The 14,905-nt window shown below is 42.3% G+C and overlaps 1 protein-coding gene across 1 annotated transcript in view; it reads right to left on the bottom strand.

The window, feature by feature from the left end:
- Positions 1-2,109: 2,109 nt before the first annotated feature.
- The window catches only part of LOC311029042 (uncharacterized protein), a 35,494-nt gene continuing 22,698 nt past the window's right edge, over positions 2,110-14,905 (bottom strand). Inside the window, exons 5-6 of the mRNA XM_084033910.1 lie at positions 3,070-3,618; positions 2,110-2,312 (exon numbers count right to left, since the gene is read on the bottom strand). Of these exons, the coding sequence (XP_083890036.1) occupies positions 2,250-2,312; positions 3,070-3,618 (612 nt within the window). The 3' untranslated portion in view covers positions 2,110-2,249. The remainder of the gene's footprint in view (positions 2,313-3,069; positions 3,619-14,905) is intronic.

Here is a 14,905-nt window from a genome sequence, read left to right as displayed (position 1 = left end):
GCAACATTGCCCATCTGGCGCTGAAACAGATCTTCTCAGCAGCTCAGCCTCCTTGGCCTTTGTTAGCTTCTTCCAGGATTGTTTAGCTACACCAGAATCCCCATCAATGCCCACAGTACCCTGATCCCTATTCTCCTTATCCATTGGATGAGAGTCAAACAGGATGGAAAGGGACTTTTGTGCTTGTGCCTTTGCAAAGCGCATGCAGATGTTTAAACTGTCATTATTCTTGCTCCTCTTGTAGGTTTGCCCATTAGGTGACTGGACTTGTCTGAGGAAGGGCTTGTCTGGTCGTTTGTCAACCTCCCCACTACTTCTTTGGCTGACGAGCTGGTGGACACTTCGAGTGTGGGGAGTTGAGGGAGAGAAACTAGAGTCCTCTTCTTCTATCTCATAATGGAATGAGGAAAATGTTTGGTGAACTGTGATAAAACCCTCATTATCTGAGTTGTACCTCTGCGGCCCTTGCTCAGAAAGAAGGCCCTCCTCTCCCCCATCCGAGGACTCCTGTGGTACCTCCTCACTTTTGGCACCATTTGAGCCCTTAGTCTTCCTAAAAGAAGGAATTTTAGCAAAGACAGAAAACTTGGACCCTTTGTTTCCTGGCTGGTTGCCTTTTGTTTTGCTTCTCTTGGTAATTGTGTCAAGGTTGGTATTTCTGTCAAAGTGAGGATCCTCCAACTCATCGTAGTTGCTGGGAGTTGAGGTGTAAGACACAGCATCATAGGCAACAGTCAAAGGTCCACAGTGCTTTTTGCCAGATTCTTCTACCTGGTCAGGCTGGTGATATGGACTCTTGGGACTGGATATGTCATATGCCAGGCTAGCAATACCTCCAACTTCCTCAGCTGGCCTTGTGACCTCAGATTCTTTCTTAAAATCATTCTCTGTTGTGCCACATTTTTCCAGGGAACAATCCGCCTCCAGAATTGGCTCCAAACTACTTATGGCAAGCAGGTTGAGGCTGACATCAGGCTGTGAGTACCTTACTACCCTCACCTCTTGGTCTCTACACTCTTCAGCCAGCGTATATTCCTCAAATGATTCAGATAGGCAGCCTCTTCTTGTATTAGGTAAGCTGTGACCACCTTGTTGTCTCTCTTCTAATTTACTGTCCATTAAAAGGCCTCTTATCTCTGAACTAGACACAAAGGGTTGAAGGCCCTCATGTCTTTCTGATATAGAGCACATAGACTCAAGATTTAGGGCAGTGTTATCCTTGATACTCTTCCCTGTGTTTAGTTTTTCGAGCTCATTTGCATGAGCCCGGCTCACACAACTATGGCTATCAGATTGTTTATGGCACCAGTTGGGTCCTTGGTCCAACAAGGACAGGAACCCCTCAGAATCGCCCTGGGCCTTGTCTTCCAAGGGGTCAGTGGTCATATCTGTTGATGGTTCAACTAAAGGGCAAATTATTGTCTCATTAGTTTCGTAGTTGCTCTGGACTCCCCATGAGAAGCAGTCTAAATTGTCCCCTTTCCCCGACCCTGTTACCTTGATACTTGCCTTGGTGTTATTATTGGAGTTTGAGAGCAGAGAAAAAGAGGTGTTCAGGCTACAAGGAGTTCCAGGGATCTTTAGCATCAGCGATTCTTGCTTACAATGATTAGAAATGGTGCTGACAGTAGTTTCTATGTTGGCATTTTGAGCTATATCTGGGCATTCTCTGCTACTTTCTTGAACGGCCTCAGTAGCAGCAGGACATATTGATGTCTTTTCTATCATAATAGGCACATGCTGAGTTAAGCTGACATCTGGATCACTGACAATAGCTTTTGGTTTTATTCTAATATCTTGTGACTGTGAAAGATTAATTTTGCTTAATGTTTCCACAACTTGTTCCTGGTCATGATAAACATGACTGCCCTCCACCTCCTTGCCCTGCCAAAGAGAGCAGGGTGACCCTTCCCTGCCTAATAACAGAGGGAAGGTATCCTCTGCTCCTTGGTTGCCAGAAAAAAACAACAGATTATTTGATGCTTGGTAATGAGGCAGACATTCCTCTGAATCCTTACCAAAGTCAGATTGGATTTGAGTTGATGTAGGTCCTGACTGTTGCCTCTCCAAAAGCTTGTCTACAGAATGAAGCTGCCTATTAGTGGGTATTTCTATCGTAGCATCCAAGTGTTTAGGTATTAAACCCTGGGTTCCACCGGGAACTTTCCATGGTTCTATCCTTGCTTCCTGAGGTTGTTCTTGATCTGATTGTTTCTCCCTGTCTGAGTCCGCCAACAGGACATGTGAGACTAGTGTAGAGACCTTTGGAACCCCAGTAGAACAGGTATCCTTTGGAAAAGAGGCTGAGGTCTCTGTGGAAAATGTGATGGATGCACACATTTCATTTACTCTCCCAGGTGTTGTAGTCCGCTCTGTTGTAGTACAGCAGACAGCAGAGACCATTTCCTTATCCCAGGGTTTTGTTTGAACAGTACAAACCTGAGGGTGGATCTCTGACGGTCCACTGTTGGACCTCTCCTCACACAGAGTATGTGAACAGCAAATGTCCTTGTTGTGTGCCAATATATTGACTCTGTCAAGTGTGTCATGTGATACACTATTTGTCTTTGCACCGTGTGTGTCTGTAAGTAACTGAGTGTCTATGCATTTTGTCTCAGATATGGATTGTGCTGGTGTACAAAAAGTGTCAGATGTTTGTGCATATAAGAGATCAGTGAAATATGTATCAGCTGTGCATGTTTTGTTATGTGTTCCCACACTCTCGCACACATCCCATTTGTCCTGATGCACTTTAAGAGCCTGTATGTCTTTGTCTCTATTTACTAAACCCTGGTGCTCTAAATGATCTCTCTGCCTGTGATGTCTGCATCTATTCAATCTTGTATTTTTCTCAACAGAGTAAATGCTGAGTCGTTTTTCTCTCTCTCTCTCTGTGTTTCCTGTCTCTAACCTTGTGTTCTGTTCATGTGTGATTTGCTGTTGTGTCACCACAATCGTGTCTTCTGTGGAAGCTCTATGAATCCTGTATGTTTCTGACTCTATAGATTCATCAAGTTCTTCAGGTTGTGCATGCAACTTCACTTCCAGAGTGTCAGGTGGACAATTTACCTCAAAGATGTCCTTGTTGTGTTGGCTTTGTACATGTAAACTATATGGCTCCACGCTGGCTTTTGCTTCAGTTTTTGTGAAAACAGCCTGTAAACTGGACTGTCCTTGGTGCAAGTCTCGTTTTAGTTCCTCTGGACTTGGACAAGGTCCAATCTGAACTGAGCAAAGGTCTCTGGTGCTGTGCATCAAGGGAATATTAGAGCTTTTCCTCCTGCTACATCTAAATCGTCCAACATAAGTCTCTGTCGCATCTCTGTGGTTGTCCTTGGCTGGCGATGTCTCTTTCCGTCTGGCTTTTCTCTGCCCAGTTGCTTGCCGACCATGGTAGGTGCCCTCAAGTCCTAAGAATCCATCCAGAGAGTCCTCCCGGTCCAGACTCAAATCTGACAGGGTGTCGCTGTGCCAAGAGCGGGAGTCAAAATACTCATCAGATGTGTCACCTCCTCCGGTTCCTATCTCACACCATTCCAGGGAGTCAGCACCCAAGTCCCCCTCCTCTAAGCCTAATCCTTCTGAGAGTGGGGGGAAGTGTTGAAGGGCATTGTGAGGCTGTGGAGACAGTAAAGAAAAAGTGTGAGATAGAAATCATAATACTAGTAAGAATCTTAAAGCTGACCATCATACAGCCACTGACGAGTGGCAATATGTAAGGTATTCATTTTAATCCTTAGTTAAGTCTCATTTGACTACAGGATATCAGGATTCCAACATCGTCAGCCATGTTGGTTCAGATCAGGAACAATAGTAACAGTCTATAGTTTATAACGTGTAGTGTGAAACATATTCTCACTACATTGCATCAAATAATTCAGCTGAGTCAGAGCTCCAAAGCTTCAAACTATGATGCTCTACATTTCCCTCTAGCATCACTTTATCACAAGTCAGTGACGGCGTGTCAAAATACGCTCATTAGAGAAAAATCTGAGGTACTTCAGCAACCTGGTAAATAAAGATGACAATAAGACACAGTAACTTGTGTCTAGTTGTGGCATTTATTCACCGACAAATAAGCACACACTGCTCTGATACGTTTATGCTGTAATGTTATTGCTGACTTCATACTCACCATCACTCTCTCTCTTGACTGGACAATCACTAACATTTCATCAGACTGTAGCCTAACTGAGTGAAACCCTGACAGATTCTAGCAGAAGGCACACAGCTGACAACTTCACAGCTAAATGAACTGATGTGGTGGAGACTCACTAAACTGTCTGTTTAGCTTCATGCTGCGGATAAATGATGATTTAACATGTTTATTCATCAGGTAAATGCTGCAGCTGTGCGGCTTATTAGGCTCCATGGTGAGTGGTTAACATCACGTTGCTACAGTGGTGTCAGTGCCGTTGTATCTAAGTCGTTTTATGAGGCTGCGTGTTTATTGATTGTTCCATCTTTGTTTTTTTATACTCAAACTTCCCACCCAGAGAGCCAACAGCATTAATGTGTTAAAAAAAACATTTAATTCATTTAAAAAAGTTCATTTTGACAACCTATATATATCAATGTCTGCTGTTTTGGTGCAAATCAAAGTGACAACAGGTGCAATTCATCTCTAGTTCTGGGTTCTGCTAGTGTCCTTGTCCCTACTTATAGCATGAGGCGGTATCTGCAGCCCAATCAGGTTCACAGGTAGTCCAGCTCCTCCAGGATCCACATCCATACCTGGGGTCCCAAGAAGGTTTGCCGTGTCTCCCAGCACAAGAGCATGGAGGAGATACCACGAGACCAGCCATTACAAGAGGAAAACTGGACAGGACTGTAGAAGGGCATCAACCTAGCAGCAGGGCTGTATCTACTCCTTTGTGTGAGGAGGACAGAAGGAGCACTGCCAAAGGGTGGCATGACGGCAAAAAGACGGCTCAAAGTCCTCCAATGGAACACCTGAATTGACATCATCCAGCATCACTGTTTGGTGGTGGGTCAGTGATGGTCTGGGGAGAGATATCCTTGGAGGATCACACAGACCTCCATGTGGTAGCCGACAGTACCCTGACTGCTGTTAGGCACCGGGATGAAATCCTCAGATTTTACACTGGGGCAGTGGGCCCTGGGTTCCTCCTACTGCAGGACTAGCTCGGCCTCATGTGTCCAGAGTGTGTAGGCAGTTCCTGGATGACAAACACATTGATGCCATTGACTGACCCTCACCTGCACCTGACCTAAATCCAATTGACCAACTATGGGATGTTATGTATTGCATCCACCTGCCATAGTTCATACAGGCAGGCGGGAGCCAAACATACTACTGAGCCACATGAGGTGGATTAGCCTGTTTCACTTTCAGTGTTCTCACTTTCAGTGTTCAACAAATTATATTTTTTTATGCATTGTACATCAGTAAAACGTTCAAATTGAATAATGCCTTCATCAAGATCTGATGTGTATTTAAAGTATATGCATAATCCCTTCCTACAATGACAGTTTTACTTACTCTGCAGAGCTTCAATGCATTAGCTATATCCAGCACCGGAGCACATAGGCGAGCAGCAAACCAGCTCAGCACTGCTCCCATGGCGTCCCACAGGCCCACACACAAACACTCACACATAACCAAACAGTTCACACACAGTTATAGGGTCTCCAGTTTCCTGACACTATGCCCATAGCTTCCCTCTGCACTTTTCTTCCTTTGTCCTTATCCTCCATGATCATGAGTCAGGCTTGCTACGAGGTCCAAGTCTTAAATGACAAATCGACCCCTCCCTTTCTTCATCTGCCTGCAGCGACGGGCCTTTACACGAAGATAACGGCACACACAGGAAGAAGCAGAACTTCCCTTCCCACTGCATGTTTAAGATGTGGTCCTTCCCCAGCAGCCAGCACTTAATCCAACCTGGAAACAGCAGGTGTCTCAATAACAAGGGAAGACATTAAGAAGCTATAAATAAGAGCTACAACTAGTGGCAGTGCAGGCTGCATGACAACTCAACTCTAGGACAAGTAACCTCAATGTAAGCTCACTCAAACCACATTCGGAAAGAAAATTGCAGCATGAATTTAAACAGTAGCACATTCTGAACAAGACCTCATCAATTTTAGTTTTCCACCAAACTGCCATACTAATAATGCTTGGATAGCATTCATTCACTATGCACTAGTTCTACTCTGGTCTAAATTAATCATCATAATAAATTAGTTATTTCCCACAGATCCATCTGGCTTCTGGTGTGAAGCTGTTAACAAAGTTAGCTTCATAATTCACAGTCAACTTTACAGCTAAGTCTTAAAGTAATCTTAGTAGCTAACTGCTTTGGTAGCATGGTAGCGACCTGTCAATCACCAGGTAGCCCCGCCCAAAAGCATCGCCTACTTTATGATCTATTTCACTCTAAATGGAGTGCGTCACATCCACATCCAAGGTCAACTTTAAAATGACCCTATTTCATCATCACCCAAATTGACTGTTAATATCCTTTGAATCCTACAATATTTAGAATGAAAGAAAACATGACATTGCTAGACTTCAAAAGTCAAAGTAAAGCAGTAGAAGTAATGGTGTAGTTATTATTATCGTTAAAAGGGCCACATGTTAAGCTTCCTTTAATCATCTGGAGAAATCTGTTTTGGCAATGTTAGTAAAATGAAAAATAAGGAATTAATAAAACAAACTCCACTCAATTAGTTTCAATCAGTTCTATAAACCTAATTATGTAGTTATGTTGTCTCAATCTAAATATGTCATTTAGGTCTATAAAACTAACTATGTAGTTATGTTGTCTCAATCTAAATATGTAGTGCTGCAGTGTGTTTTCTTTGTTTTGTTCATTAACCACGTTTCAAACATTATTTTTTTTTTGCCTGGCAACATAATTGAGAGTGTAGATTAGTTGTATGGGAATGTAATTTAGTATGAGATGGGGTTCTAATATCAGTGATGAGCCATTGTGATGAGAGAAGCAGCACTTAAGCCCCTGACCGCCATCCGCCCGGAGGGCTGGACCGTAAAGAACCAATCATTGGTCTATAAAGTCGTGCTGCGTTGCCGGTGTTATTTTCTGCTAATTAATTAGAGTTGAGTGTCTTAAAGGAGATTAAAAGCTTAGCAGAGCTCCCTTTCTAGCAGATAGTGAAGTGGCCGATTGAGACTCTTCACCAGTTATCCAAGCATGCATGTACCACGGCATTATCCCCCGATGCAGGCAGCGGACTGACCGAGCATCTAGCTGACTCACAATGACTAACAATACAACACAGTCCCCTGATCCTTTTTCATGGTGACACATGAATTAAACACATCCATGTGACTATGCAATGTCCAGAGCTAGTGTTACAGTATTAGTTTGTGTGCCTTTAGTTTTTTTTGTTATCTTGTGCTTGCTTGCTATTGGTTGTTTGGATCAGTTTGGTACTGATTTTTATTTAGTAGTTTTTATTTCTTTGGTTTAACAAAAGTGTGTTTTATTTTATTAGAGTTTTTACTCTTATCTAGTTATATTGGAGTGTTTAAACATGTAAATATAGAAGAAAACATGTAAATATAGAAGAATTTAAAAAATAAAATGATTACTCCAAAAATCTCTTCAGAGAGCATTATCCCCATACAATTTAACTACACTCTCAATTACATTTCCATGACATGTAACATAATCCACAACAAAGTATTATGAAAGGTTTCAATCTGGTATGAAATTACACCACAGTACTGAAACAGTTTTTTTATTACCTTATTTTAACTCTTGACTCTTGGAATTCTGCTATTCTGCTGCTTTTACACCTGACTTCTGCCTTCGACTCTGTGGATCATAGGATCCCTTTATTATGCCTTGAGCATCATGCAGACATTAAAGACATTGCCCTTGAATGGTTCCTGACAGAAAGGAGCTTCTCGGTTCACCTATAGGCAAATATTTTTCAGCTACAGCGCCACATAATTGTGGGGTTCCTCAAGGCTCCATCTTGGGCCCTATCATCTTCTTTTTGTATATGCTGCCCTTGATGGAGAAGAAGAGACGGCCCCAGGAGGAGGAGAGGAGGGAAGATGGCTAGCTTCATTTTTTTACCAGAAACAACACATTCTATTAAAAACATATACAAGATCTCTTTCTTTGAAGTAGGCTTCTTTCTCACTGTGGTCACTATATCTTAGTTTAGGTATGTTATGGTAAAAATAAATCCATTAGATGCCACTCTCATGCCTTGCCAGTTTGCCTTCTTACAGGAAGTTAGCAACAAGTTACCAGAAACAACTCATGCTATAAACAACGTAACCATACACAGGATACCTGTATTTGATCAAGGTTGTCATCTTCAATCCCTTGTCCCTTTTCTTCTTTGTCTCTCCTTCTTCCAACGTCCCCCCGGTGTCCTCCGGCTCCACAGAGCCACTGTTTCCTCCTGACGACGCCCCCACAGCCAGCATGGAGGGAATGTGGACGTGGGTGCTACAGTCACACTCATGTGGCAGAGCCCCGGGCCCCTGGGTATTGTGCCAGTAGGGCTCCACTGAGTTCACAATTATGCACAGTTTGAATGAATCTTTGTCTTCTGCAAGATGCAGCATTCCTTATTCTGCTACACAGGCTGTGACTGAGCCTTCACCTCTGCAGACCCACGACCTGACTTACACTCCACCCGTTCACAAGGAGACACCTCAAAATGATCTCATGTTCTTTGTCTAACTGACATCTGGGCAGCATCAGTTCAGTTATTGGTACTGATACTTTACTCCAGGGGATAAAGAGTTATACAACTCATCCCATCTCACTTTCCTCTCCTGCTGTCACCCTTGTCTATGAACATAAGGTTTTTCCTTCCTCTTTCATGACTCCTCAGATTTGTTGGTATAAAGGTTACTTAAACTCCACACTGGAGCGACCAACCTATTAGTTCAGGTAGCTTAACCGTCACCAGGGTAGTGGCGCTGGTCCCTGGGCAGCATGAAAACCTCGCAGGAATAAAGAAACGGGCAGCGATGGTGAATTTGTTTTGTGAAAGTGATCACATAGGAAACAGAGTGCACCGGCTTTATGGGGTGTAAGGTTACAGCAGTCAGCCGACTCCATTTACATCAGCCACTCAAATATTCACGGGGGGAAGAGAACCCACAAGCTGCTGCTCACAGACACACATGGCAGCAGCCATACTGTGGAGACACACTCACATAGGTGGATTTATCAGTTATTATTTGATTTGATGAAGTGAGTTCTGCCAGTGTTTCTCTGGAGAACACATTTATAGTCAGATGTCCCACATGGACTCTCAAATATAAGTCTCTCTTCAGTCCTTTTTAACTGCGGTATCTTCTGCCTGGTTCTCATCCACCCTGTTGCATCCAAAGAAACCCCACTTAGCCTCCGAGGTCCATACTTAGTGCTTCAGGCCTGAACATCCTCCTCTACTCGGTGTATCACAGACTAGACCGGTATGTACAAGTACTTCACAAAATGTCATGGCGGTGGGGGGATATTGCCTGTTAATAGCAACTGTTTGAAAGGGCTTGCTGCATGAAGGCAGAGCAGCAGCCTCCCACTATCAGTAGTGCCTGCATCATTTAGCCATACCCACAGTGACACTGAATATTCACGTATCTGATGGAACTCATATAAAATAGTATTGTCCTGGGCTCACCGAGCTCACTCGGTAGTAAAAGAGAGAGAAAAGGGTTGTTCGCATAAAATACATTTGTGTTTTATCCGTGGGTGGAATTAAAATATTGATTTCTTAACAAAATGTAAAGTGTCCAGTATGCTTTAGTGAAAATTAATCGTTTCCTGTTCTGTGGGCAGAACTGATGTCAGTCAACAGAACATTTGCTTTGCTAACTGTCTACAGTCTGCAATGAAAACAGAGCACTCCAGTTTGTAACAAAGGCTTCCATTCACTGCTTAAAGAAAGCTAAAGAGGCAATACTCTGTTACCAGGAGAAACAGCACATGAACAGCATAGCTAATGAGCTGCAATTCATTCTATCAAAGGTCAGAAGGAAGCTGTTCAACAGAAATGAAATATACCAAGTACCCCTTGTGCAACAGAAGAGAAAGTGAACACACCAAACTTACACACACACAATCCTACATTACCAACAATGGATAATTATTCTACACTGACTAAGAGAGGACTTTTGTTTCTGCTTGTTTCGAAAAAAAAAAATGGAATTGTAATAAAATATTTTCTTTAAGGAATTGTTTTTATAATACAAAATGCAAATGTGTTTTTACTTTCTTTCAACCCTGAAAAATATCTACCTATAAGAGAGAGGACCACCATAGTCTACTGCAACTGTGGCGAAACAAAACTTTTAAAACTTTTTCTGATCATTTTTATTTAGTGTTCTTTGTCTTTGTTATTTGAGTTTGAAGTGATTTTCTCATGTGTGCATCCCACACTTCATGTGTCTCTCCTGATGTCTGTCTCCTCCAATCCTCTGAAAAGTCCCTGAAACACACTTTAAAATTGTTCAATTTGACTCACATGTCTGAATGTTTGACATTATTGAGGTTTGCCTGAATATTATGAAAGTAGCACCTCCCCCGTTATTGTCAAAGATTCAGAGAGAACCTATTGTTTTGAGTTGGCTCATTCACTGAGAGAGACAGTTGTAATGGAAGCAAGACTAGAATAATAAATACCGGTATGTAATTAAAATATCTGGTTTCCTCCTAAAAGTATTAATTTTGCTTATTTCTTGTGTGAATATTGCTTCATCCAATCTGACCTATACGGTAGAGATGTAGATAAACAAGCAGATTGCATTGTATACTAATGTTCCCTGAGTGCCCATGCCTTCTATAGTACTCACACTTGAAATCATGTATTTGTGAAAATCAGTCAGGGATTTTTTGCCACTGAAAAGTGTTCGAAGTCTACTTGTTAGACTTGTTTTGGATGTTTAATTGAAATAAAAATAATTCAAGTTATTGTTGATCCTTTTATTTCTTAAGTTACCCAGATTATCTTTTCTTTGTTTTACCTTTTATTCCCCTGCCTTCCAAGTGACCTTTTATTTTGAATATATGAGCTTGTCCATGTTGGCTCGCCGGCTCACTGTTGGTGAATGTGGAATGTTGAACGACGCCATGGTTCACTGTTGGATAGTGCACACACACAAACACATGCAGTCCTTTCACTTAAGCCATCTTGTCTCCCCTCCAGATGAAACCATGGCAACATGGCCCCAAATGGAGGGACTAGTTAAAACAGGCCTCAGAGATCTGGGTTAGAATACTAATAGCACAGTGTGGGAAAAAAGCAACCACTAACTACATGTGATTCCCTGCAGAATTCATTATTCTGGCCGGCACTTCCTGCTACAAAAACTCCGTTCACACACATACACACGATAGACTCATTCACTTTCCCATTATTACAGTAACAACTCAACAAATACATTGGTGCTACATGTTGATAGTTACAGTAGGATTTGTAAAAACCTGCTCTGGGTGCTGGAGGACTGACACTGGGATTTACAACCGCGTCACAACAGTCATGAAACTTCATTTATTCACAAGTGACATGGATGGTCCGATTTTTTTCTGTTAGTTCGAACACAAACACTTCGTTAGATTTAGGTCAAACATCATGTTTGGTCTTAAAATAACTACCTAGAGTCACGTTTATGCAATAAAACCAACGTTAGGTTTAGAAAACAAAACCAACTTCACAACAACACTTTGGGAAACCTTGCATCCAACACTAGTCTGCTGGTGGTTAAAGTCTGGTGTTATTGGACCCACACCACACCACCAATGTAGTTTTTCTCAGTATTTACTACTACATCACAGCTCTGGACGTTACATTGCCACATGAATGTGTTTAATGAATGTGTCCTTCAGGAAAAAGGATCCTAATTCATTTAATATTGACATTGTTTCAGTGCTGAGACACAAAAATTGGAGAATTCATCATGAAAACAATAATTGCATTCGGTGACTATTTGAAGACCTCACATCATCAAAACCCTACATTGAGAGAACCCAATATTGAGCCCTTTCCTAATCTGTAGAGTGCATTTATGAAAACATTCTCTGAAAAAATATTTACTCCATCCCAGATTGTTCAAGATGCCAAAACTCCACCAACCTCGTGGCAGACATGAATCCTCTCTTCATGAAGGTTGACTTTGGCTCATGCAGCAACCAGCAGCAAGTCAAGTCTGGCTTTTGGCTGTGACTTTTCTTTCTCACTGAATGCAACAGGCTGAGGGATCAATGCATGTGCACGATGGTGTTTAGCTGTGAGCTGTTGGCTTTGTTTTCATTGTAAGCATATCCAATACGCAGAGATGTCCTGCAGTGGAGTTACCCTCAGGTCAAACGAGCCTCCCTCGTATCTAATCTCCTCTGATGGATCAAGTGGAAAAGGGGAATCTACCATATATACACTCAACAAAAATATAAACGCAACACTTTTGTTTTTGCTCCCATTTTTCATGAGATGGACTTAAAGATCTAAAATTCATTCCAGATACACAATATTACCATTTCTCTCAAACATTGTTCACAAATCTGTCTAAATGTGTGATAGTGAGCACTTCTGCTTTGCTGAGATAATCCATCCCACCTCACAGGTGTGCCACATCAAGATGCTGATCTGACATCATGATTAGTGCACAGGTGTGCCTTAGACTGTCCACAATAAAAGGCCACCCTGAAATGTGCATTTTTTTGCTTTATTGGGGGTCTGGGGACTCAGAACCAGTCAGTATCTGGTGTGACCACCATTTGCCTCATGCAGTGCAACACATCTTCTTCGCATAGAGTTTATCAGATTGTCAATTGTGGCCTGTGGAATGTTGGTCCACTCCACTTCAATGGCTGTGCGAAGTTGCTGGATATTAGTGGGAACTGGTACACGCTGTCGTATACGCCGGTCAAGCACATCCCAAACATGCTCAATGGGTGACATGTCCGGTGAGTATGCTGGCCATGCAAGAACTGGGACATTTTCAGCTTCCAAGAATTGTGTACAGATCCTTGCAACATGGGGCCGTGCATTATCTTGCTGAAACATGAGGTGATGTTCATGGATGTATGGCACAACAATGGGCCTCAGGATCTCATCACGGTATCTCTGTGCATTCAAAATGCCATCAATAAAATGCACCTGTGTTCTTCGTCCATAACAGATGCCTGCCCATACCATAACCCCACCTCCACCATGGGCCACTCGATCCACAACATTGACATCAGCAAAGCGCTCACCCACACGACGCCACACACGCTGTCTGCCATCTGCCCTGAACAATGTAAACCGAGATTCATCCGTGAAGAGAACACCTCTCCAACGTGCCAGACGCCATCGAATGTGAGCATTTGCCCACTCAAGTCTGTTACGGCAACGAGCTGGAGTCAGGTCAAGACCCCGATGAGGACGACGAGCATGAAGTTGAGCTTCCCTGAGACGGTTTCTGACAGTTTGTGCAGAAATTGTTTGGTTATGCAAACCAATTGTTTCAGCAGCTGTCTGAGTGGCTGGTCTCAGACGATCTTGGAGGTGAACCTGCTGGATGTGGAGGTCCTGGGCTGGTGTGGTTACACGTGGTCTGCGGTTGTGAGGCCGGTTGGATGTACTGCCATATTCTCTGAAACGCCTTTGGAGACGGCTTATGGTGGAGAAATGAACATTCAATGCACGAGCAACAGATCTGGTTGACATTCCTGCTGTCAGCATGCCAATTGCACGCTCCCTCAATGCTTGTGGCATCTGTGGCATTTTGCTGTGAGACAAAACTGCACATTTCAGAGTGGCCTTTTATTGTGGGCAGTATAAGGTACACCTGTGCACTAATCATGATGTCAGATCAGCATCTTGATGTGGCACACCTGTGAGGTGGGATGGATTATCTCAGCAAAGCAGAAGTGCTCACTATCACACATTTAGACAGATTTGTGAACAATGTTTGAGAGAAATGGTAATATTGTGTATCTGGAATGAATTTTAGATCTTTAAGTCCATCTCATGAAAAATGGGAGCAAAAACAAAAGTGTTGCATTTATATTTTTGTTGAGTGTATATATATATATATAGATATAGATATAGATATAGATATACATACACACACCACTGAATTTGGTACCAGGGGTTCGTTTCGCAGTTAGGCCATAGCAGACAAATCCAGTGTGGGCCCCTAGGAAAGTTCTTTGATACTATCTACCAGCTTCAGGCATGAGTGAAACCAATACCAGAGTCCTGCCAGCTCAGACGTTGCCGAGGTCAAAATGGGCTACCGGATCACGACATCCAAGGACTAGGGAAAAGAATGTGGAACTGTTGGAATGCTATATGAGCAACCCCGCTAAGAGGGGGCAAAGGATGTGGGATCAACAGATGCTTGGAAACCCAACATCTAAGCTAACTAAGAAACAACTACTAACACACTGTTCCAACGTCCACAAACGCAAACTGCTATCACAACCAGATTGATGGTACAACAATGACCTGAAGCTGACCTGAGATCCAAGAGTGTCATGTATGAACTTAAGAAAATACATATATACATTTGTCCATACGTGGTCATGGAAAAAAATGAATAAAATGAACACTGTCAGTGGACTACTTGATTACTATAAGCAGATTATTTGAATAGCATTTGTGTGATACTGTCCCAAGCTTTTTGAACCATTTAAGCAGACCATTATAAATGGTTTCCTCTGTCACGAAAAATAAATTTAATATGAGAAATGATTATAAATGATAAAAAGTATTATTGGATTTAAACCAAAAAAATACAATCATTATTTTTGCACAAACATGTACAGATGTGTGTAAGTGTCTCTAGTGTGTATTCTGTTCTTACATATAAGAACAAATAAGAAAACATTGCTTAATGTCAGTACAGTTACTGAATAAGGCCCAGTGTTCTCAGGCAGATACTGTACCGGTAAAACACAGCGTA

This window comes from Eutrigla gurnardus (assembly GCF_963514095.1).
Source record: "Eutrigla gurnardus genome assembly, chromosome: 18".
Lineage (NCBI taxonomy): Eukaryota > Metazoa > Chordata > Actinopteri > Perciformes > Triglidae > Eutrigla > Eutrigla gurnardus.
Note: the sequence above shows the minus strand (reverse complement) of the source record. Positions and strands in the feature narration are given on the sequence as shown.